The sequence below is a fragment of the Anomaloglossus baeobatrachus genome, chromosome 4 (assembly GCF_048569485.1).
Source record: "Anomaloglossus baeobatrachus isolate aAnoBae1 chromosome 4, aAnoBae1.hap1, whole genome shotgun sequence".
NCBI classification, from domain to species: domain Eukaryota; kingdom Metazoa; phylum Chordata; class Amphibia; order Anura; family Aromobatidae; genus Anomaloglossus; species Anomaloglossus baeobatrachus.
The window spans coordinates 305,289,499-305,313,300 of record NC_134356.1 but is presented as its reverse complement, the minus strand read 5'-3'; the positions used below and the strand labels follow the sequence as shown (position 1 = coordinate 305,313,300).

At 40.9% G+C, this 23,802-nt stretch overlaps 1 protein-coding gene across 1 annotated transcript in view; it reads right to left on the bottom strand.

The window, feature by feature from the left end:
• Window positions 1-22,134, bottom strand: part of SLC38A1 (solute carrier family 38 member 1) — a 135,162-nt gene extending 113,028 nt beyond the window's left edge. The window contains exons 1-2 of the mRNA XM_075344960.1: window positions 21,956-22,134; window positions 7,228-7,418 (exon numbers count right to left, since the gene is read on the bottom strand). Of these exons, the coding sequence (XP_075201075.1) occupies window positions 7,228-7,346 (119 nt within the window). The 5' untranslated portion in view covers window positions 7,347-7,418; window positions 21,956-22,134. The remainder of the gene's footprint in view (window positions 1-7,227; window positions 7,419-21,955) is intronic.
• Between the last annotated feature and the right edge of the window lie 1,668 nt (window positions 22,135-23,802).

Here is a 23,802-nt window from a genome sequence, read left to right as displayed (position 1 = left end):
TGATTGCTTGTGCATTTGTGTTGATGAGAACTGCGCGACTCTGATCAGCAAAAATGCACTGTTCTTGCAGTCGGCTCTTATAGGAAGCACGTCATGGTCGCGTAAATGGTCATCAGCTTACCCCGCATTACTATGACAACTGTCGGCTCCCCGTGATCACGTCACAAGGCTGTTTTGAGAGCGAAATCCAAGTGGTAAGCAAGTGCGGGTGGATCAGCAGACATGTGCAGGGATCACTACCAGCTCACTCGACCGATGACGTACCAATATCTCATCGGTCGTGAACGAGTTAAAAACACGGTTTGAAGTCTGAGCCAAAAATGCATCAAATAAGAGGGAAAAGGCATAAAAATAATCAGCAAAAATGCAACAATCAGAAAAGATTGTTGTTACGTTATTCGTTCAGACACCTGCAGAATACAACACAGTATTTATGCTGTGTGTGAACATGGCCTTACAGACACAAAAATTCAGCTGTCATATAGTGAAGCTGACGTAAGAATGAGAAAACTCTGGCTGCTACGGCTATGAATAAATTAACAAAAAATAAATCCTAAGGTTCCAACTAAAGATGAGCATGATGCACAAATGACATTGCTTCAGCCCTGGATAATCAAAAGCCACACTCGGGATGTCAGAAATTAAGAGATTCATGGCGTCCTATCTATCCACCAGGTGCCACAGACCTTGTTGCTGGACCTAAATCTTGTCATTTCTAGTCCCAACTGTCACGTCCCCACTGGAGCCCGCTCCTGCGACTTCTGCTCCGGTCGCCAGACGACGCCATGTTCCCACCATGGATAGTGCTGGTGATGGGAGAGGAGTCGGTGCCCGTGGCTCCACGGAGCACAGGCTCCGCTCATCCACTAGGCTGGGTTTCCCTGGAACCTGCAGTACCACTGGCTGACTGAAGGTGGCGTGTGTGTCTTCTAGCTGAAGTTGCCAACATTCACCTGCAGCCAGTGGGAAGACACCATACCCTTCTTATTCCCCCTCCTGTCACATGACCACTGCCAGAGATAGTTCTGAACTCCTGGCTCATGTGCTGTTTGTATGTTGATTCCTGTGCGCTGACCTTTGCTTGTTTTTTGACTACCCTCCTGCCTGTTGTTTTTGTACCTTGCTGCCAGTTCCGGATTTTACCTTTGCTTTGTCTCCTCACTACGCCCTTGCCTGCCGATTCGGTTCCTGTTTTGCATCTCCTGGTTTTTGACCCTGCCTGACGAACACAGACTACAGCCTACCACAGGTAGTGACCTCTGGGGCTCTGTGTAATTCCAAATCCCTGTATAGGAGTTAAAGGGTTGCAGAGTTCTTGGGGTCTTGCTTTGTGAGCGGCTTTTCTCTAGACTCCCCTTACAGCCAGTCTGAGTCTGTGGCTCCAATCAAGCATTACACCAACTGTCCCAGATACAGTTAATAAGCCCCATATTTGGGTCTACACCCTGCAGTCTCAAAAGTCTGCTGAATGTCCCTCACTGCCACCGCCCCTCGGACATCTCCTTCTGTAAGGGCAGAAAGAAATGGTAAATGGGTGTGGATTGGGGTGTGGCAAGGGCGTGGTCAATATCTGCTACAGCGCACGTAGTGCATCACAATATTTACCTCACTTTCTCGTCTTCAAAATTTGGGAAGTATAGATATTTGCTCAATATTGGATGGACAGTCCCATAAATCATATGTTAGAAATGTAGAAACTAAAGAAAGGGAGCAGCTGGAAATAGTGGATGTAGTTGAATTGCTATTTAGTTTTGTCTGTCCAATGCAGGTTCTCTTATATGTACAGAGTGTAACATAACTCCAACCTAACTCAGCATTTTTTAGATCATAGCAATGTCCTTAATAAGTTTCACACCAATACCCCATGGCTCGATCACAACTCGGTGACTCCCATAATCTGCTGTGGGTGACTCCTTTTGCACTGTTGTGTTCATCTCCTGGACCTAATTGTTTTTTATCTAATAAAGATTTTGTATATTCTAGATAATTGTGTTCTCATTTTGTTCTTTCTGTTTGAGTCCCATACACATTGACTACTAATGGCCCAGCCCACCGGCAATGATGGTTTGCCCGACTGTGTAAAGCTTCGGACAACTGACTGTCAGGAAGTTAAAAATATGGCACGTCTGATTTGAGACTCCTTATCCTTTTGTCCTCACAGAGATAAGACACCACCAGACATGTCTGGTGACTACTCTCTCACAAATAACACAAAAGTGCTTGGCCAAGCAAGTGTTCCTGTCTATGGGAGAGATGGCCGAGATAGCCACCACTTGGACAATTGCCCAAACCATCGTTTGGCTGGCAGCGATCTAATGTGTATGGGGGGGCATAAGATCTGAACACTTCAAAATCCTCCCATATTTACATCAATACTGTAGTTCCCATAAATACTGTACATGATTATGTTAGGAAGGTTCACCTAAACTGATTGTCTCTAAAATTCCTGTGGAAGGTTACAGGCAGAATGGTAGACACTGAACAGTATATAACTTGTGTTTACTATACACTGTGTTGTCAAAGTTGAAAACCGGCACTGACAAATCCGGCACAGCAGGATGACCGGGATCAGATAAAGAAATCTTCTTACCTAGTGACCAGCATAAGAAGCCAGACATTAATTAACCTTCTGCTTTGGCTGAGACTACAGTACATCTTCTAAGGTATCATAATGAGGGCATAGGTTATGTACAGTATATTTCCTTTACATCTGTTACCAATCCCATTACAAGTTTTATATCCATTTATATGGCTGCTGATACTGTAGACAATAATGTATTTATTATTTAAACGTTTGGTATTCAGAATTAGACATATTTTATATTGACTTTATTGTGTCTAATAAGCCCAGATCCATTAACAACATGAGTAATTTGACATTTTCTAAAATCGGAACATATGACCTAAAAAGCCAAAAGCACCATTATAAAAGGTTTCTAATGAGTGGTTTTGATGCAGGCAGCTTTTGAATGCATAAATTATTGCAAAGTATTATGCTAGATACTACTGTGATAAATAACTGGGAGATTTCTTCTTACTACAATGACTAAATTCATGTATGGAATTTAAAAATAATACAATTGTCTGAAGTCTCAAAGACTGGGCCATATAGTTCTCTAAAACTAGTCTTTTTGTAGATTCTTATTATAAAAAGAGACATTTGGACAAGGTAACTTGAAGGTCCCGTAAAATCTGTAACGGACTGTCACCTATCACTTGCCATTTTTAATAATATTGTCCTCTTATGGGACTACAGGACTATTCCCCCCCCCATGGCACCAGATCCTTCACCTTCAATGGTGAACAGAAACAATAAAGAGTAAAGCCTGCTTTACACGTTACAATTTATCGTGCGATCGCATTTGCGATCGCACCCGCCCCCATCGTTTGTGCGGCATGGGCAATTTGTTGCCCATGTCGCACAATGTTGTAACCCTCCGTCACACGTACTTACCTTCCAAACGACCTCGCTGTGGGCGGCAAACATCCAGTTCCTGAAGGGGGAGGGAGGTTCGGCGTCACAGCGACGTCACACAGCGGCCAGCCAATAGAAGCGGAGTGGCGGACATCAGCGGGACGTAAACATCCCGCCCACCTCCTTCCTTCCGCATTGCCGGCGGGATGCAGGTAAGCTGCAGTTCATCGTTCCCGGGGTGTCACACGGAGTGATGTGTGCTGCCTCGGGAACAATGAACAACAGGACGTGCGATTTTTAGAAAATGAGCGACGTGTCAGCGATGAATGAGAAGGTGAGTATTTCTGCTCGTTCATAGCTGTCACACGCTACGATATCACTAACGAGGCCGGGTGTGCGTCACTTACGACGTGACCCCGCTGACATCTCGTTAGATATATCGTAGCGTATAAAGCCCGCTTTATGCTGGGTCATGTATAAATGCAATTACACCATTATTTGGTGCTATTGTTTAGAATAAAATTGTATTTTTGTCAGCTCCACCTTTAGGTTATCTGACTTATTAAGTGTTATCAATTACTTTTTTTTTCTTCATGGAACACCTGTCTTCATAAGTTATTGCTATACCATCTACAGTACATTGAAGTTGAAGGTAACCTGTTATGTCCAAAGTTGCTTTTTACCTACAAATATACGGTTAATCTGTAGGTGAATAGATTAAGGATATGTTCATATGTTGTGTTTTTTCAGTGTTCTCCATTCTTTCAGCATTTTTCACCCATTCAAATGAAGGAAGAAAACACATAAAAAAATGAACCAAGACGCGGTATTTTATATAGCATTTTTCTTGCCAACAATCCAGTATTTGCAGCAGATTTTTTTGCTCTAAATACAGAACTTGAACACATACCTTGAAGATACTGACTTGCTGCGTGCAGAGGCTACAGGGAGAAAACAAAGTTATATTCTCCCAACAGCCACTTGTTTCCAGTCGTCAGGGTGATGCAGGAGGTTGTGACAGTCACCACTTACTATACTGTGAGCATGGCTGTAATGACTGCCTGGTGCTATGATTCACAGCGTACATTGCACTGAAGAGCAGGCTGTCAATCAAACTGTCGCAGATTGAGTTATTCGGGCGTCACACGATACGCTCTATCGTGCGATCGCACGAGCGATCGTACCCGCCCCTGTCATTTGTGCGTCAAGGGCAATTAGTTGCCTGTGGCGCACAAAGTCGTTAAACCGCCGTCACACGTACTTACCTGCTGAGCGACATCGCTGTGGGTGGTGAACATCCACTTCCTGAAGGGGGTGGGACGTTCGGCGTCACAGCGACGTCACACAGCCGCCGGCCAATAGAAGCGGAGGGGCGGAGATGAGCGGGACGTAAACATCCCGCCCACCTCCTTCCTTCCGCATAGCCGGCGGGAGCCGCGGGACACAGGAAAGCTGTGTTTATCGTTCCCGGGGTGTCCCGGCGCAAAGAAAAATAAACTACTTTTTAAAAATGAGCGACGTGTCAACGATACATGATTTGTTACCGATTTGCGAACGTTCAGAGTCGCTCGGAGGTGTCACACGAAACGACGTCGCAATGATGCCGGATGTGCGTCACGAAAACCGTGACCCTGATGACGTATCGCACGATAATCGTCTCGTGTGACGCCCAATAAAGCCGCACTGTCCCGATGACAGGGGATGAGCGTCTACAGTTTAATTTAATTTAAAAGTTAAGTTACTCCCTATAGCCACTGCTTTAGTATGGCAGCCAGGTGCATTTTTAACATTATTTATCTGCAGGTTAACCCTGAATCTGCAAGTATAGTTTTGGACATGACCGTTCCCCTTTAACTACCATTGATTGTATATTAATTTTGGTTAGCCATTCTACTATTATTTCCAATTACCATTGAATTAGTGTGGTCGTCCATGGATGTTGTTTATATATTCAGTAATGTTTGAGGATATATTCTTTATAGAAAACACATTGGAATCGGCTTAAAACCCAGAAAATGTAACAGACAGTATATGTATGAGAGTGTTTATGGGAACAGCTCTCATATACTATTTTTGCAGTGAAACAGATTTTCATCAAGTCTCCCTCTGAAGCTAAAACACCCTGTATATATGTGTGTGTGTGTGTGTGTGTGTCTGTGTGTGTGTGTCTGTGTGTATATATATATATATATATATATATATATATATATATATGGAACACTAAAATAAAAATATCATTGTGTTGTTTAAGTGTTCCCATTATTTTCTTGAGCAGTATATATACAGCACCTGCACAGCATATTCTATTTTGTACAGCAGCATATAAATTCAGAAATTCCGAATAATTCAAATGACCCAAATTCTCATGAAACATTAAATTCTTTATTATTTTATTTAGACAAACACACAAGAAAAATATTAAAAAGATGGATAACGATATAAAAATATCCTGGGTTCAACAAGTGTTAATTTTTTCTTTTTTTAATATTGTACATGATAAATTCACAGGTTCATCACACAATTTTTTTGAACAAATTTTTTGTACATATGTTTTTGTGAAGTTCGTCTTTTGCAAAAGTATTCAACCCATAATCCGCCTGCATCAAGGTCAACTATAATATATAACTTGTGATCTATAGGAAAGTGCTAGTGCATTAGCATACAGCTAAAAAAAGAATAAACAATTTGAGAGACCAAAGATACATGAGATGAATGAGGGGTTGAATAGTTTTGTTTAGGGGTGGAAATAATCTGCTTATTCCAATGAATCTATGCAGAGTTATTGTCTCTCAGGCAAGCCATAAAAACTGCATCAGAAAAAAATTGCATCAGAAAAAAATTTCTCTATAAAAATGTTGTCACATGATTTGCTGTAAACAAATGCCCAATATACCTATGTATACCTAACTCCTGCAACAAGATTAAATCTTGCTCTGTTAACCCTTAATATACCTGTTTGAGAAGTATTGCTCTAATACACATCAGTGTTCATGATGTTATGTGGCCTGCCTGGTAATATGCTGATGTGATATTATTCCTGTTAATCATATGGCAGATTGCACTTTGCTCTGTTAACACTTAACATATAGTAGATACATAGGTATATTGGGCATTTGTTTACAGCAAATCATGTGACAACATGTTTATAGAGAAATTTTTTTCTGATGCAATTTTTTTCTGATGCAGTTTTTATGGCTTGCCTGAGAGACAATAACTCTGCATAGATTCATTGGAATAAGCAGATTATTTCCACCCCTAAACAAAACTATTCAACCCCTCATTCATCTCATGTATCTTTGGTCTCTCAAATTGTTTATTCTTTTTTTAGCTGTATGCTAATGCACTAGCACTTTCTTATAGATCACAAATTATATATTATAGTTGACCTTGATGCGGGCGGATTAGGGGTTGAATACTTTTGCAAGAGACCAACTTCACAAAACCATATGTACAAAAAATTTGTTCAAAAAAATTGTGTGATGAACCTGTGAATTTATCATGTACAATATTAAAAAAAGAAAAATTAACACTTGTTGAACCCAGGATATTTTTATATCATTATCCATCTTTTTAATATTTTTCTTGTGTGTTTGTCTAAATAAAATAATAAAGAATTTAATGTTTCATGAGAATTTGGGTCATTTGAATTATTCGGAATTTCTGATATTTGATGACCCTGATAATAGTTTGATAAGTTGGAAAGCATATAAATTCAGCAATGAGGAGTAAGTTATATAGCCAGGATGTGTCCACTAATACTAAAGCAGTATACCTTGTGTGATTCGTACATTATAATAATGGACATTACTAACCTGCTGATCCGATTGCCATCTGCTTCAATCAGCTCATTGGAATCATTGCTAATGTTGTCATCCTCCGGTGTGTTCATATTCTGCAATTCCGTCAATTCCAAGCCATTTTTGAACGGCATTTTAAGCCCTTATTTCCAGTTGCTAGCTTTTACTCAATATATATTTGTCTTTGGGTATGCTTAATGGCAAACCTTTAAGAGAAAAAAGTGACAGCAATAAGGACCCACAATATGTACTATGCATTATTAATGAATTTATTTTCCATTGTTTAAAAGATCATCAACACTTTCTGCAGCTTTACCTAAAAAGTGCCACTACATGTATCAACCCCTTTGGGGATAGCAATCTATTTTTTTTTATCTCAGACATATAACCACATTCTGGAGCCAATTTAATGATAAATCTGTTTTCCAAACATCGCCTACTTTCATGGTGACATCGGGATCTGTTTAGACTACTGATTCTGACACTGTGCCTGATAACTTCTCTGATGTCTGTAATCAGCACACTTGAGTATCGACCAACAGATTGGTAGTTCATAGGCAGGCTAGCAAAAGTTAATCTCTGCTACTCTGCTTGTTAGTCTCCTTTGATCACAAGTTGTGTGGGAGCCAATCACCTCTGCCTCCCACCTACATATGTTTGCTGGACACTTCCATTAGTGCCAGCTCTAGTTTATCTTAGCTGGTCTGGTGTGGTATTGTGTTCCAGACTAACTGGTGGTTGTAGTAGTTGTTGCTGTGTTCAGTTGTGGAGTTGAATCATTGTTGTCTTTTTGTCGCTACCTTCCTGCTCTTGCTTTTTTCCTAGGTCTTTCATTGTTAGTTCCTGATACAAAAGTACAATTTGCCAAAAAAGGAGTAAATTGAAAGAATAAAGTAGTTATCTAGCCTCTGAACACTAAAAAAAACCCATTCATTTTGTTTTATAAAAATATAATAAATGCTTCCTTTGCAAATCTGCCCACATTCCTTAATGTTCTCCATACTTCCTTTTTTTATGAATGAATATGAAACCCATGTAGCCAGTTACAGGTGGCAGAGGAAACCAATGTGTCACCACTGCTGCCAGTGATTGATTACTGTGGCCACATCTCTGTCCAGACAGAGCAGGAAGTAGAGAGCTCATCTTTATAGGCCCTGTTCCACTTCATTGATCGGATTGACCACTGCTGAGGACATTGATTGGCTGCAGCAGTCACATTCTTGCCAGATGAAACAGTATATATGGAGGAAATGGAAACCCAGTAGAACAGGAGCAGTGGGGAATCGTTAATGTGTTATGTTTTAATATTCTTTTTTTAAGCATTGTGATTGTTTTAGATCATGTTCTATGGCTGGCCAATCTTTATCTGTGTTAGTTGAAGGCAATTTTCTCTTACAGGCTCACTTATTTGTGCTTGTGACTTCCCATTTTTAGCTTCTGTGACAGGAAGCAGCTGTATGACAGATATGATTGTCAGCCATATTCGCTCTAGATGCATACTTTTGGGGGTTTCTTAGTTTCCTTTCATGTTTTCTTAAGTTCTTCTCTTGAAATGGTGTGTTTTAAAAATGCAGCATGCTCTACTTTCATATGTTTTCAAAATGTAATAAGGCCATAGAAGTCTTTAGAAAATATTTAAAATATGGCTGCCTTAGTATCCCATCGATATTGCATTTGCATTGTATCTATATTTGCATTCATTAGTAATATTTTCTAGTTGGCACAATGATTGTGCCAACTAGAAAATATTACTAATGAATGGAACCATGCAAGGAAAGATGTAATATTAGCGAAATACTGATACATTTTGTTATAACATATTTCCATATTCCAGATCCATATTGGTGACATTTTACAATACTCTTCTGTTAAATAAGGCAAAATATACAGAATCTATATACTTATATGTTCCAGATGTATGCCAAAAGTGTGTGCCTTCGGTGTACATTTAGAAGAATTACATGTGTATAGAGAATACTACAGAACTTTTCAGCTCAACAGGAGACACCACTAAATACATACAGTATGTGTCAATGGCCGACATTTCCAAATATATATGAATACGCTTCGATGCAACAGCGGAAAAAGAGCAGGAAAAATGTATAACAGACTGTGTAAAAACCATCACTTATAATACCCCACATCTCCAGTCCAGTAGTTCATTGTAGATACTGTAAGTATGCACAGCCTGTGATCTTGTTAGGTGTCTCCATTTTTCACATCTACTTGTGGACAGTCAAATGCCTGAAAACATGTAAGTGGTTCTCATATGACTCTGTAGGGACATTTTTATTCATGTTTTTACTAAACTAGCAACTGCAAAGAGATTGTCCAGTTGCAGGAGCAGGGAGCTGTAGCCAGTGGAAGCCAGACTCTCCATAGAGGACGCAGATACAGTTTATTACCACTTCTGCCTTACCTAATTTTGATCGATTAGAAACCACTGTTTAACACTGCTACCTAAACACTCTATGAAGTAAATTTGTAGCAGTTAGCCAAAGCAAGGATTTGGGTAGAGTGCACCATGACTATGACTGCAGAAATTCTGTGCTGGTAGATGATGGCTTCTTTGAGACTCACTGAGACACCTAGATGGCAATAAATGGCTGCCTAAGTATGACAGAGAATGGTGAGACCTCCTTTGTGGTCCCATTAATGGTGCAAATTATGTGCCTGTAGAGAGTGGCTTTTCCATTACTCAGGGAGGCAGGTAAGCTGTGCCAAAGGGGTTCTAGTCTCTGGTGGTAGATCCCAGAGTTGTCAAGTTCCCATAGTCATGGGAAGCTTTTGTTGCACCAATAATGTTAAGGCTGCTTTCACACATCCGGTTTTTGCTGTGTGGCACAATCCGGCTCTTTGCAGAAAAAACGCAACATTTTTTTTTTTTTGCCGCCGGTTGCGTTTTTTCCGCATAGACTTTCATTAGTGCCGGGTTGTGCCGCATGGCCTTGCGTTCGGTCCGTTTTTTGCCGGATGCGGCATATTTAGCCCATGCGGCGGCCAGATGGAACGTTGCCTGGCACTTTTTTTGTCCGGCAAAAAAACCCGCATCGCGCCGCATCCGGCCGATGCAGCGCTTTTTCCAATGCATGCCTATGGACGCCGGATGCGGTGCGATGCGGCAAAAACCGCATCCGGCCGCCACATGTGGTTTTTTGCACTGCGCATGCTCAGTAGCGTGCCGCAACCGTCAAAAAAAAGACGGGCCGCATGTAAAAACTTATGCAAAGGATGCGTTTTTTTCGCCGCTTCCGTTGCATAGGTTTTAGAGCCGGATTTAGCCGCACTGCTAAAACCGGATGTGTGAAAGCAGCCTAAGTCTCTATTGTGAATTCAGTAAATAGTTTGGTAAACACAAGGTCATCAAATATTACACACCAATGTGCTAATATGCTGTGTGTCAGTGTAAGGGTATGTGCATACAACATTTTTTTTTCAGACTTTTTAACAAATAATAAAAGACAACAAAAAAAGGTGTCAAAGACGACCCTTCAGGAGAAACACTGCTGAATCTCCTGCTTCAATGACCCTGTAGGCACGCCGATGCCTATAAGACATCATGTGCACATACCCTTGGGAGGAGGGGGGTTCTGCGGCTCAGGCACCATAGTGCTGGTCAGGTGTCTTCTCTATTGCTATTGATGGGTTGTCTCCTGTGCCTGCGACCTATCACTACTACGGTGCCTCACCATGTGTGGTTTTGCTTAAATGCTGCCGGTCCTTGTAACATGCTGCTATCTGCATAAAAACTGATACTGGGCTTCCCATGAACTTTTCCTCTGCGGTAATTGCTGCCCTATCTTCTTGCACTTTATCTCCCCCTTCTTTGTCTATGTATTTTATGAAATATATGTATTACATTTATACTTCTTATATCTAATTAATCGGAATATGACTCCATTTTTTCTGATTTTCTATTGTGCTTGGAGTCTCCATATGTGAGTTCTACCATGTGTCGGATGTATTTGATCTCAACCATAGGATGGTGCCTGCTAGCTATTCCATAAAAATCTGCACTCCAAAAGAAAAATGGTGCTCCTTCCCTTCTGTATTTTAATATGTGCCCAAACAGTAGTTTATAACTACATATGCGATACTGCAGTACTTTTATTTTCTTAATAAATACATTATATTAAAATAAAAACATATTTAATAATCCAAAAAAGTCCAAAGGAATAAAATATCCTACACGTTAAATGCCATAAAACCCCCCACAGAAATTCTGGTTTTGGTCATTTTATTTTTACCTCAAAATTATACCATTCAAAATTATAGTCAGGCAAAAAAAAGTAATTACACAGCTCCATTGAGGAAAAAAATATGGATACACATTTTTTTTAAAAAGAGATTGTCCACTACCTGGACAAATCCTTTTTAAAGTACACCTTCCAAAATAAAAATAAAATACCATATGCTCACCTCCTGCACTCGCACCATTACTGCATTGTTAGCGCCGGGTCTCCCTGGGCTTATGTGACATTGTTATGCCACGCAAGTCCTGCAGCCAGCCAATCAGCTGACACTGTTGGGCTGTTGTGCTCTCACTACTTTTCTTGTCCATGTTACGTCTGAGCCCAGCAGCTAAATAGTGGCCAATGATTGGTTGCAGGGCTCAAGTGGCATAAAAATGTAATGCAAGCTCAAGGAGACCCCGCTCCAACATAGCTGTAATGGAAATAAAAGGGAGATAAGTATATGTTATTTTATTTTACAAGGGGGAGTGCTTTACTTAAAAAAGGATAGTTAAGGTAGTGGACAACCCCTTTATGTTTTTAATAGTAATAAAATGTAAAATAATGTCAGATAAAGTTATGATGACTTTGGTATATCAGGGAACCTGGGTTCCTAAGCTGTCCCTCAAGCTAGGGGGCTCTATCTATGGTGGAGAAGCCTGAGTCGCCTTCCTGACCCTGCTCCTGACGAGTTCTGAGGGAGGGATGGGACAAAAGTCTGTTTAAACTACAGAAAAAGACAGTCAAGGGAAGAACCAAAACTCTGTCACACAGAGCACACACACACACACACACGTGTTATACAATGGGAGATTCAAGAGTCAAGAGGAAAACAAGAACAGGAAGGAAGTGCACAACAACAGTGGTAAACTCCACAACCGCACCAAGCAAAAAGTATCACTAAACACAGCTTTCACTAGAGAGAGTCTAGGACACCACACATCATAGACCAACACAGAAGAAACTATAACTAGCATGGGTAGAAGGATTCTAACAGTATAAATAGGAGGGTGTGGTGCCCTGTCCCTGGATCGCCACAAAGAATAGCTGCATGTGTATTTCAATGTAATTTGAACAAAGAGAAAGGAGCTGTTTCATGCAATTAGAATAATTTATTATAAATAGTTAAAGTCCATATATAAAAAGGACATTTAGAGCAAAAGATTAGGGTATATACACTGAGGACTCATAAACCACAATTACAGACATAGTGCAGTTATTATAATGAGGTCTTCAAAAGCCTGAATCATTAGAGACATAGGTAAGGCACCAATTGTAGCTTTTAAATTACAATTCAGTTTGGAATGGAAACAGGCTGTGAGTCCTATAGCAGAATAATGAAAGGATAACATGTGTCCCAATAGCCCTTATCCAATACCTATCAGAAAGCCAAGTAGTGGCGCTTACCTATATCAAGGGTGGTTCAGGGGAGCCAGACTAGAGGGAAACCTCCAACGGCCGTTTCGCGGTGCGAGACTGCTTCTTCCGGGAGGAGTACGTTCTTACTCCTTTCTAATAGGTATTGGATAAGGTTTATTGCAACACATGTTATCCTTTCATTATTCTGCTATAGGACACACAGCCTGTTTCCATTCCAAACTGAATTGTAATTTACAAACTACAATTGGTGCCTTACCTATGTCTCTAATGATTCGGGCTTTTGAAGACCTCATTTTAATAACTGCACTATATCTTTAATTGTGGTTTATGGGATCCCAGTGTATATTCCCTAATCTTTTGCTCTAAATGTCCTTTCTATATATTTACTTTTTTACTATTTATAGTAAATTATTCTAATTGGACAAAACAGCTCCTTTCTCTTTGTTCAAATTATATGTCTTTGGAGTGTGCTGTCTCTTGGCCATTCTGGAGGGTTAATTCATACCCTTTACCAGTATGACCTATATGAGACTTTAAGGTATAACCATGAGGCTCCTTGTTTTGATGTGTATTTCAATGTGTATAACATGTAATGCCAGCTTTAGTGAGATTTGATTTCTCTGCTGTTCACTGCATACAGACATTTGTTTACACTCCCTTACTGGGGCTGTTCACCTGTGAAGAAAAGTCTTGTGTGTGAGCCTGAGAAGGAGAGGGGAGGAGCATCAGGAGAAGTCTGTGCATGTGTGAAGAGTGTAAAATTGAGACTGTCCTGGACTGAGGTAGCTTTTGAGACCTCTAAAGGGGCTAGCTGCAAAGGCGGGGTATCAGTCCCTAGGCCATCTAGACTTTCAGGGTCAGTGGCAAACTGAAAGACTGCTTGGAGTCTTTTTATAAGAGCAGTGAATTGCCCAAGAACTCAGCAATATCATTGAATCTGGAAACTTCTAGAATTAATAGTAAGTGTTCCTATAGTATTCGAATAGCCTGCTCACTGGAAGGGATCAAGGATCGAGAATTTGTCGGTCTTGAAAATCCCATTATTTCAAGACACCTTTTCCCAGGTAGGGAAGTAGCAGCAGGAGGATTACACTACAGCACAGCAGAGAAACTGAACTCTTATTGGAGCAGGTCAGACCACAATCCTAGTACATGCTGTATGGAACGTTCTGGACTGTTTTTGCAGAGCTTCAGTAAAATGTAAAAGCTCCCTTTTCTGTCTCTGGCTGATTACGCCCTGCTGCACCATCCTGGTCCTGGGGGGGAGGGGCTGAGGGGACAATCCTTTGGCACTGTGCACCATCACCTAACTCCTGAGGACCTTCAGCAGTGCCTGGCTTACCAAAGTCGAACATCCCAACTGGCGTCGCAAACTGTTTATGTACTTTTTTATATTCCCTTTTTATATTATTTTTAACTCCCATCACAAAGCCTGTCCCATGTGTCTGGTACGGGCACATCAATACTCGCACCGCGTGACCCAGTTCCGTGATATCAGAGGCCTACCAGGCCAGAATACCAGGAGAGCACGTAGCAGATAAAGGGAGAAAACAGAGCCGACTCAATAGTTCAGGGTCAGAAAGCGAAGATCAGAACACAAGTCAACACACAAGCACCACAGCAGAGCCAGAGAATACAACTGGTGAGGTTCTAGAGGAGCATGCTCAGTAAAGAAACCTGAGCAATCACCAGAAAGGTGGAACAGCTGAGTAACCAGCACCTCCCAAAACCAACCTAGACTCCTGTGTAGTGAACCAAGTTGCCAGCTCATTATCTAAGGAAAGCGTGGCAGAGCATATCCTAAGGCAAAATGCTCTGCACAAGGAAATAGTGTCACAGCCAGATCTGTAAGCACTGCAGAGCATCTGCAGGTCTGTAAGATGCTCTGCGCAGATGAATCGTGACAATAAGGATCCAGCATCTACAATGGCAGACTGTCGATCATTATATTCTTATCAAAATAAGCTCCCGCCAGAGGAGTTTGGCAGCAGCTCTCTTGTAAAGAAAACAGTTGTGCTAAGCAGAGTGAATGCTTTTGTGTATGGAAGAGACGCGAGGGATAGCATTGACCGAACAATCGTCCTAGCTATCATTCAGCCTATAGCTATCTATTGTGCATGGGGCTTCTTAAAGAAGTGGTTCATCCATATTTATTATTGGCCACAACGATATGTTGAGAAAATAGGTTTCTCTCAAATCAAATACCTTGTGTTGCCAATAGGGCCTGTGAGCGGCGCTGTTATAGTCCACTGTTCCCCATCGCCTGACCCCCGGGCTCCATGACCTTGGGGATCTGGTGATGTCACGTCAACTTCCTGCTCACATGACATTACCGGACCGGCCCCAGCCTCCGTGAGTGACTGGGCTGTAGGCGCAGTTTCACTGCTCATCACAGCCCAGCGTGTCTCCTGCTTGCGTGCTCTGCAGCGAAGAACGAGTGAGCAAGGAGGTGCTGCGCTGTGACGCTGGGTTGTGATGAGCGGGGAAACTCTGCCCATTTACTCACGGAGACTAGGACTGGCTGCGGTGACGTCAGGTGAGCAGAAAGTTGACGTGACATCACCGGATCCCCAAGGTCACAGAGCCCGGGGGTCAGGCATCATTGTAGCCAATGATGAATATGGGTGAACCACCTCTTTAAGCTTTAGATTGCTAGGAAGATCCAGGTATTTGATGTCCAAATTACACAGGTACTCATTTAGGCCTCCTTCATACATCTGTGTTTCCAGTACATATGGTATCTGTATTTGTCATGAACACCACATGTACCCATTATAGCATATGGGGCTGCTCGTATGTCCGTGTTTTTACAGGTACCATGTGTCCGGGTGAACCACACGGAGAAATGTCTGTTTTTTTACCGACAGCACTGATGACAATGACCAAAACAGGTCTATGAAAAACAAAGCACATAGATGGCATCTTTATGCTGCTGTGTTTAACATTGCAAATTATAGGAGAATCTTTGTAATTTAATTCTCTCTTCATTAATACTGGAAAAACACTGATGACACACTGATGGTAAAAACAGACATATGTATGACACACTACTGAGAGTAAAACTGGACACACAGGAGACACACTGAAGCAACTCACTGACTGACACCAGTTCCATTTGTTCATGTACTATAGTATTTTTTAATGTGCAGTAATACCCAATTTGTGCAGTAATAAAACAAATTTGCCCAGTAATAAAACAAATTTTGTGCAGGCTGTGTGACAGTGATAATATGGGGAGGATATATACTAACTACACCATGTGCAGAATTATTAGGAAAGTTGTATTTTAGAGGATTTTTTTTATTATTGATCAACAATTATGTTCTCAACCCAAAAGACTCATAAACATCAAAGCTTAATATTTTTGGAAGTTGGAGTGTTTTTTTTTTTAGATTTGTCTAACTTAGGGGGATATCTGTTTGTGCAGGTAACTATTACTGTGCAGAATTATTAGGCAACTTAATAAAAAACAAATATATTTCCATCTCACTTGTTTATTTTCACCAGGTAAACCAATATAACTAAATTTAGAAATAAACATTTCTGACATGCAAAAACAACCCCCCCCCCCCAAAAAAATTAGTGACCAATATAGCCACCTTTCTTTATGATGACACTTAACAGCCTACCATCCATAGATTCTGTCAGTTGCTTGATCTGTGTATCTGTGTACAATCAGCATTGCGTGCAGCAGCCACAACAGCCTCCCAGACACTGTTCCGATAGGTATTGTACTGTTACTGGTACTGTTTTCCCTCCCTGTAGATCCCACATTTTATGAGGGATTCAGATCAGGCGAACAAGGGGGCCATGTCATTATTTTTTCATCTTTTAGACCTTTACTGGCCAGCCACGCTGTGGAGTAGTTGGATGCATGTGATGGAGCATTGTCCTGCATGAAAATAATGTTTTTCTTGAATGATACCGACTTCTTCCTGTATCACTGCTTGAAGAAGTTGTCTTCCAGAAACTGGCAGTAGGTCTGGGAGTTGAGCTTCACTCCATCCTCAACCCAAAAAGGTCCCACAAGTTCATCTTTGATGATACCAGCCCATACCAGTACCCCACCTCCACCTTGCTGGCATATGAGTCGGAGTGGAGCTCTCTGCCCTTTACTGATCCAGCCTCTGGCCCATCCATCTGGCCCATCAAGAGTCACTCTCATTTCATCAGTCCATAAAACCTTTGAAAAATCAGTCTTAAGATATTTCTTGGCCCAGTCTTGACATTTTATCTTATGTTTCTTGTTCAAAGGTGGTCGTTTTTCAGCCTTCCTTACCTTAACCATGTCCCTGAGTATGACACACCTTGTGCTTTTTGATACTCCAGAAACGTTGCAGCTCTGAAATATGGCCAAACTGGTGGCAAATGGCATCTTGGCAGCTTCACGCTTGATTTTCCTCAATTCATGGACAGTTATTTTGTGCCTTTTTTGCCCAACACGCTTCTTGCGACCCTGTTGGCTATTTGCCATGAAATACTTGATTGTTCGGTGATCACGTTTCAAAAGTTTGGCAATTTCAAGACTGCTGCATCCCTCTGCAATACATCTCCCAATTTTGGACTTTTCAGAGCCCGTCAAATCTCTCTTCTGACCCATTTTGCCAAAGGAAAGGAAGTTGTCTAATAATTAAGCCCACCTTATATAGGGTGTTGATGTCATTACACCACACCCCTCCTCATTACAGAGATGCACATCACGTGATTTACTTAATTGGTAGTTGGCTCTCAAGCCTATACAGCTTGGAGAAGGACAACATGTATAAAAAGTATCATGTGAGCAAAATACTCATTTGCCTAATAGTTCTGCACACAGTGTAGAATTACAACTGTCTCCCAGCATTCCGCAGGTTCAGAGAGCACTAACCACATGAGGAGACGGTCTGTTTCACTTTCTTTCCCAGTCTCTGCACTCAAGCTCCACCCCTCAGGTCACGTGATGGGGACATCATCCCAAGGCAGCTCTGATATGTGAGTCCTAGTAACACACTAGGGTTGTACTTACTTCTTTGAGGAGATTCTAGCTAGAGTACAGTATGCTAGTATGACAGCCATATACTGATTTGGGCAGTAATAAAAATTGCTTAAAAAGAAAAAAAAAAATGACATGTACATGTTTTATATGAATGTGTGAAGGAAGCCTTAAAGAGCTTCTACATTTTTCCATCACTATTGCTTTGAGACAGCACTATACGTTTGTAGCATATTGCATACTAAACATGATTTACAGCATACTCCAGGAATCAGAGTCAGACTGCAATAGCAGGGTTTTTTGTTTGGTATACGATGTCCATTAGAGCGTTACATGATCCTTTTTCTGTATATAGGGGAATGTCAAGTCAATATAACAGAATTTAGGGATATGAGTATTGGAAGCAGCAGCGCTCCCCTTTACTCCAAAGATCTATAAAGTACAGTGGAGGAAATAAGTATTTGATCCCTTGCTGATTTTGTAAGTTTGCCCACTGACAAAGACATGAACAGTCTATAATTTTAAGGTAGCATAATTTTAAGTTAGAGATAGAATATAAAAAATAAAATCCAGAAAATCACATATACGGTATATAAATTATTTACATTTGTGCATCAAAACAGTGAAATTTCGGTTTTTTTCCATCTTCGAGAAATAATCTTGAATTTGAAATATCATTTAGATAGTATCACACAGAGAGAACTCACTTCCTATTTAAGTTTTTGTGGTTACAAAGTTTTCTGTCTACTATATGTATCTGTAAACTTTATACTATTAAGAATCACCTATGCACAATGGCCCTGCTTCACCAAAGCACTTATGCCTAAGTTTTTGGTGTAAATTGCTTTGAAACTTTTGCTCAATGCTGAGTTGTGCAAAAATGTTGTAACTTTTGGAGTTTTCATGCTAGTTTCACGAAGCCCTGCCAAAAGGGTGTGATTCACGACGAGCTGCGGTGTACTTTACACCAGAAATGTTACACTCACTAGAGTGAGATTTGTAGCATGGTGCACGTATGCCACGTGTTAGAGACTCCTAATTCAGTAAGAGGCCTTGTCAAGACCGTCAGCGTTCATGCTGATCCTAATGAATAAAGGACAATTTATCCAATAGGCCAAAAAAACAGAATGGATATTGGAATAACTAGAGGTAATATTGTAAAAAAAAAAGTACAATAATAATGCTTTCTGGATATCAGACTTGTGTAGAAAAAAGATGAAAGAGTATTATAAATTTAAATCATTAAAGGGGTATTCCCATCTCAAAGATCCTATCCCAATAAGTAGTAGGTGTAATATTGATAATATTAGCAAATATCTCCAATTAGAAATGCTGTATAGTTCTTCTGATTCACTATGTCAGGACATGTGCAGGGCATTGCAGGGCCTTAGGTATCCATGGTTACGACCACACATATAGTCATAGTTTGTTAATTGCTGGTGGTCGTAACCATGGATAGCTAAGGTCCTGCAATGCCCTGAACATGAGGTAAGTGTCATATTGAATCAAAAGAACTATATTACATTTGTAACTGAAAATATTTGCTAATATTATTACACCTACTACATATTGGGATAGGCTCTTGGAGATGGGAATACCTCTTTAAATAACATCTCTATTGAGGTGGTAGGCACATTTGTTAGTATGTGTTAGTGGCATCCCGCTTTCCCTAATCATTTTTGAACTCATACAGGATGCAGAGAGAAATACAGTAGGGTGATTAGTTATGATAGTCATTATTACAATGAATATACCTGAGATAACTGTAATAAAGCCATGAATAATTATACTAATAGATAGCGTAACAGGTGACAGTAAAAAGCTAAATTGTGGAAAAGTCTGATATCTACATATGCAGCAAACAATCAAAACAGAATTGAGCAAACAATTTTGAATGCTATCACATTATCATTACAGCATAAAACATGCAAGTCAAAAAATAATAATAGCTGGGCAAGAAACTGTACATCAGTGCAACTGGAGGCCAGTCACCATCCGTTAGTACAGTAAAGGATACAACATGAGAAATGGCTATCACTGCAATTCTATGAACTTTTCCCAGACAAACAGGTACCCTGGACAGCATAAACATAAATGTCACATATGTCTGTCCCAGTACATTTCCCAATCTAGATACTGGGGTTCTTCAAGGGAATTGTGCAGGACTGTACTCTAGGGAGCAGGCACGTCAGCCACAACAAGGAATGGCCATTGTCCCCTTTCTAGTGACCCTACAGGTCATCAATGTCAGATCAGTGGAGGTGGGGGCGGGAGACACCTGTTACCCTCACTGATCAGTTGTACAAGCTCTGGTGGTGGCCGGATGTGAACTCTTTGAATGGAGCTGCAGGGTGGTGTAGAACGGCTCTTATTCCAAAGAACCCAGCACGTTCATTGCAGTGAATGAAGCTGTGCCTTGCTTAGAACACCCACTTACACATACATACAGACACACACACACACGGTTTTGTCTAAACAAACACTTCTAAAAATTGTAGACCATGTCAGAAATAACATAAACTGTAACACAAATTATACCACAAAAGTGTCTCACCTCTAACAATAAATAGGCCCCAATTTTTTTCGCAGATAAAATTGTATGTTACATTATGTATGTATATATATATATATATATATATATTTATAAATGTGTATGTTATATATGCTCTATATATTTTATATATATATACAGTGTGTATATATATATATATATATATATATATATATATATATATATATATATATATATGTGTATATGTATACATATATATATATACATATATCTGTATATGTATATATATATATATATATATATATATATATATATAATGTGTGTGTGTGTGTGTGTGTGTGTATATATATATATATATATATATATATATATATGTTACTTCACATGTGAATATAGTTAAACATAATGTCTGTCTGTTCTTCCTTTGCTCACAAATCTGTAGCTTAGATTACTGCGTGATTTGAGAGGATTATGGTGGATAAAAACCTGCCTTCCTGGAACGTCACTTCCTAGCAGTCATCATTTAGTAAATGGAATTTCCCCTTTAAACTATAGCTGATTTTATATAAAATAGAAAATGGGTGAAGAGTGTTGCTTAATTACAAACCATGAATGTCACAGACGGATAGCATGGCACAACTCCTGCACTGACACTGCTGTCTGGAGGGAATTATGTGACAAATGCCTGGGGAGACATGTGCATATTCATGGCATTGTGCTTTTGACGTCAGTCTCACCTCCAACCGTAATGAGTACATTGTGACTGCACAATATCATGTGATAGCAGCACATTGTTAAAGGGCACCGCTCGTCATAGCCACAATCAGCTTTATTATGCCCCCGTAATGAATAAAACATCACCATCACAAATAACCCACCATCAATCAACGTGTCAGATGTAGGTTTAGGCTACGCTAAAGGATGAAGACATTTCTCTTTATGGGGCCCCTGTGCAAGTGCTGTATACGGGGCCATTTAGAGTCCTGCAGCTCATCATAATTCACTATTCCTCCTGCTTTGCAGGTAGAAGTGCCCCCTTCCTCCTCGGACCCCTGTGCGGCTGCACACGTGGCACCAATGATATATCCGCCACTGTCATCATCATATGTCTAAACCCTCAAAAATCATAACTGAGCAATATGTGTTCTAGGTCAATTGATATAATCCTTTTGTATAAGCATTACATGTATGTATATTGAAAACCTGTAAAATGGAGGGAAGTGGGCAGAATTGGAGGGAAATACAAGAAATTGAGTTCAATGACAGGGGCTAGGATACGCAGTTCATAAAGGACGTGTCCAGGGACTGCACGAGTCCTGGTACCCTGCGATCACTGACGGACAGCTCCATCCAGCATCCATCCATAGAGAGATCATGGGATGTAAGCATGCCGCTGTTTACACAGAGCTGACAGCAAGGCTTCTACACCTCACATCATGACTTGCCGCCTTATTGTCTTTTCTGAAGGAATATAACTCTATAGCAGCCAAGGAACCGTAAATATATATAAATCTAAAATCAGGTTAATAAAGATGGTCTAAGAACATAAAGGCACAAGCCACTAGTCCCTATTTCTACATAGTACAAGAAGGAGATATTTAGGCACATAGATGCTGAGGGTGAAAGCATGGTGACAATGGGTGTTACCTGGGTCCTGGAGCAATTCAGCTGGTCCGAAAGGGATAACCGGGCAGTACATCCAAAGGTATATTCCGGTATCACAATCTGATCTGGATAGGGAGATGAGTAGGAGCCAGCCGGCCAAGTGGATAAGCGTACTCTACTGAGCAGACAAAGGATTGCATCAGACTAGTGTGCAGCATGTGTGCTGGGGCTCAGTGAAGAAGAAGCAGATTTCTGGCAGCTTGTTAGAGCTCCCCATACTGGTTGCTATACTGAACAGGAGTCGGTCCACCTTAAGAATCTGCTCATTTGAGTCACATGAAAAGAAAAGCATCCACCTGAATCATAAATTATTTTTAGATTTAGATATTTACATGACGTAAATAGTACATGCCACACTTGGGGTTTTTAGGCAGTGAAGAAAGTTCCATAAAACAGTCAAATAATCTAATTTCCCTACTGGTATGTTTATTGAAATATCACATTATTTTATTACTTTTTCTCCCCAGGAAAATACCCTCTAAAATTAGCTAAACACTCTTGGTGGCCGAGTTCCCCTGCGCACAGAAGCCTTGATATAGGGCAACAGCAAACTGAAAAATAGTCCAGAATCCAGGGAGCTCTTTATAAAAACCTCCAATTTTATTAAAACCATATTGAAATCCACTTTGAGCCTGTATGTATGGCCCAGCCGGCATGTTTCAGATGGCATCAGTCCGTACTATAGGCTAGCACTGTAAACAGGCAGGAGGCCAAACAGGTCAATGTGTATTTCTACAGTCTTAAAAAACTGAAATGTGATAATCAGATTAGTGAAATAACTACAGGAGAAATTAGGAACAATAGATTAAAACATTTGAAAAATAAAGATATACATAGAAAACTATATTCATGAAGACAATTTAAGTAATTATAGTCCATTCAATATCTATATATATAATTGCCTAATTCTGTCTGTCTGTAACGAAAATGACGTCATTACAGTGACAACCGTCGCATTGGCCGCTGGGCTCTGCCTGGCCTCGCCCCCCGCACGGATTGGCTGCTCGGCCAGGCCCCGCCCCCTCACACATTGGATGCTCGGCCTGGCCCCACCCCCCACAATCATTCCCCAAACCCACACGGAGCCCCGATTCCCAGGTGAGTGCTGCACCCCCAGAAGCCCACACCAGCAAAACAAAGTGGAGAAAAGGCCGAATGTGTGAAACCACTAGCTTACCCCGGCTCCCGACACACGTGTGCCGGTGCCGGCGTAGGCTGGTAACCATGGTACACATTGGGTAACTATAGAAACCGCTTTCCTTAGTTACCCGATGTGTAACATGGTTACTAGCTTACCCCAGCTCCCGGCACACGTCAGCACTGTTGCTTTGAATAGTTACTTACCTTTTCTCCACTTTCTCAGATCCGGCGCGCTCCCGTGCACTGTGTACAGTACAGTGGCCGCACGACAAGCTCCGATCACGTGTTGTCATGTGACTGGAGCATGTGACCAGGAAGTTGCAGCGCGGCCACTGTACTGTACACAATTATAGCAAGAAGAGAATGGCACTTCCTATATATGCGTCTAGGAGATATTGGGGTGCACTTCAGGTTCCAAAGCCAAACTGTGAGAAGTATACAAGGCACTCCCAAGATGATTTGAAGAAATATTTATTCATGTGTGTAACAAAATGTTTTCGGTCCTATGTGGACCTTCCTCAGTAGCACATGTGTGAGGGAAAACGCTGTGTGGGCTGTCAGACGTGGAATCCACCGCTGTATGGGGGTTTTGTTACGCACATGAATAAATATTTCTTCAAATCATCTTGGGAGTGCCTTGTATACTTGTCACTGTACTGTACACAGTGTACGGGAGCGCGCCGGATGTG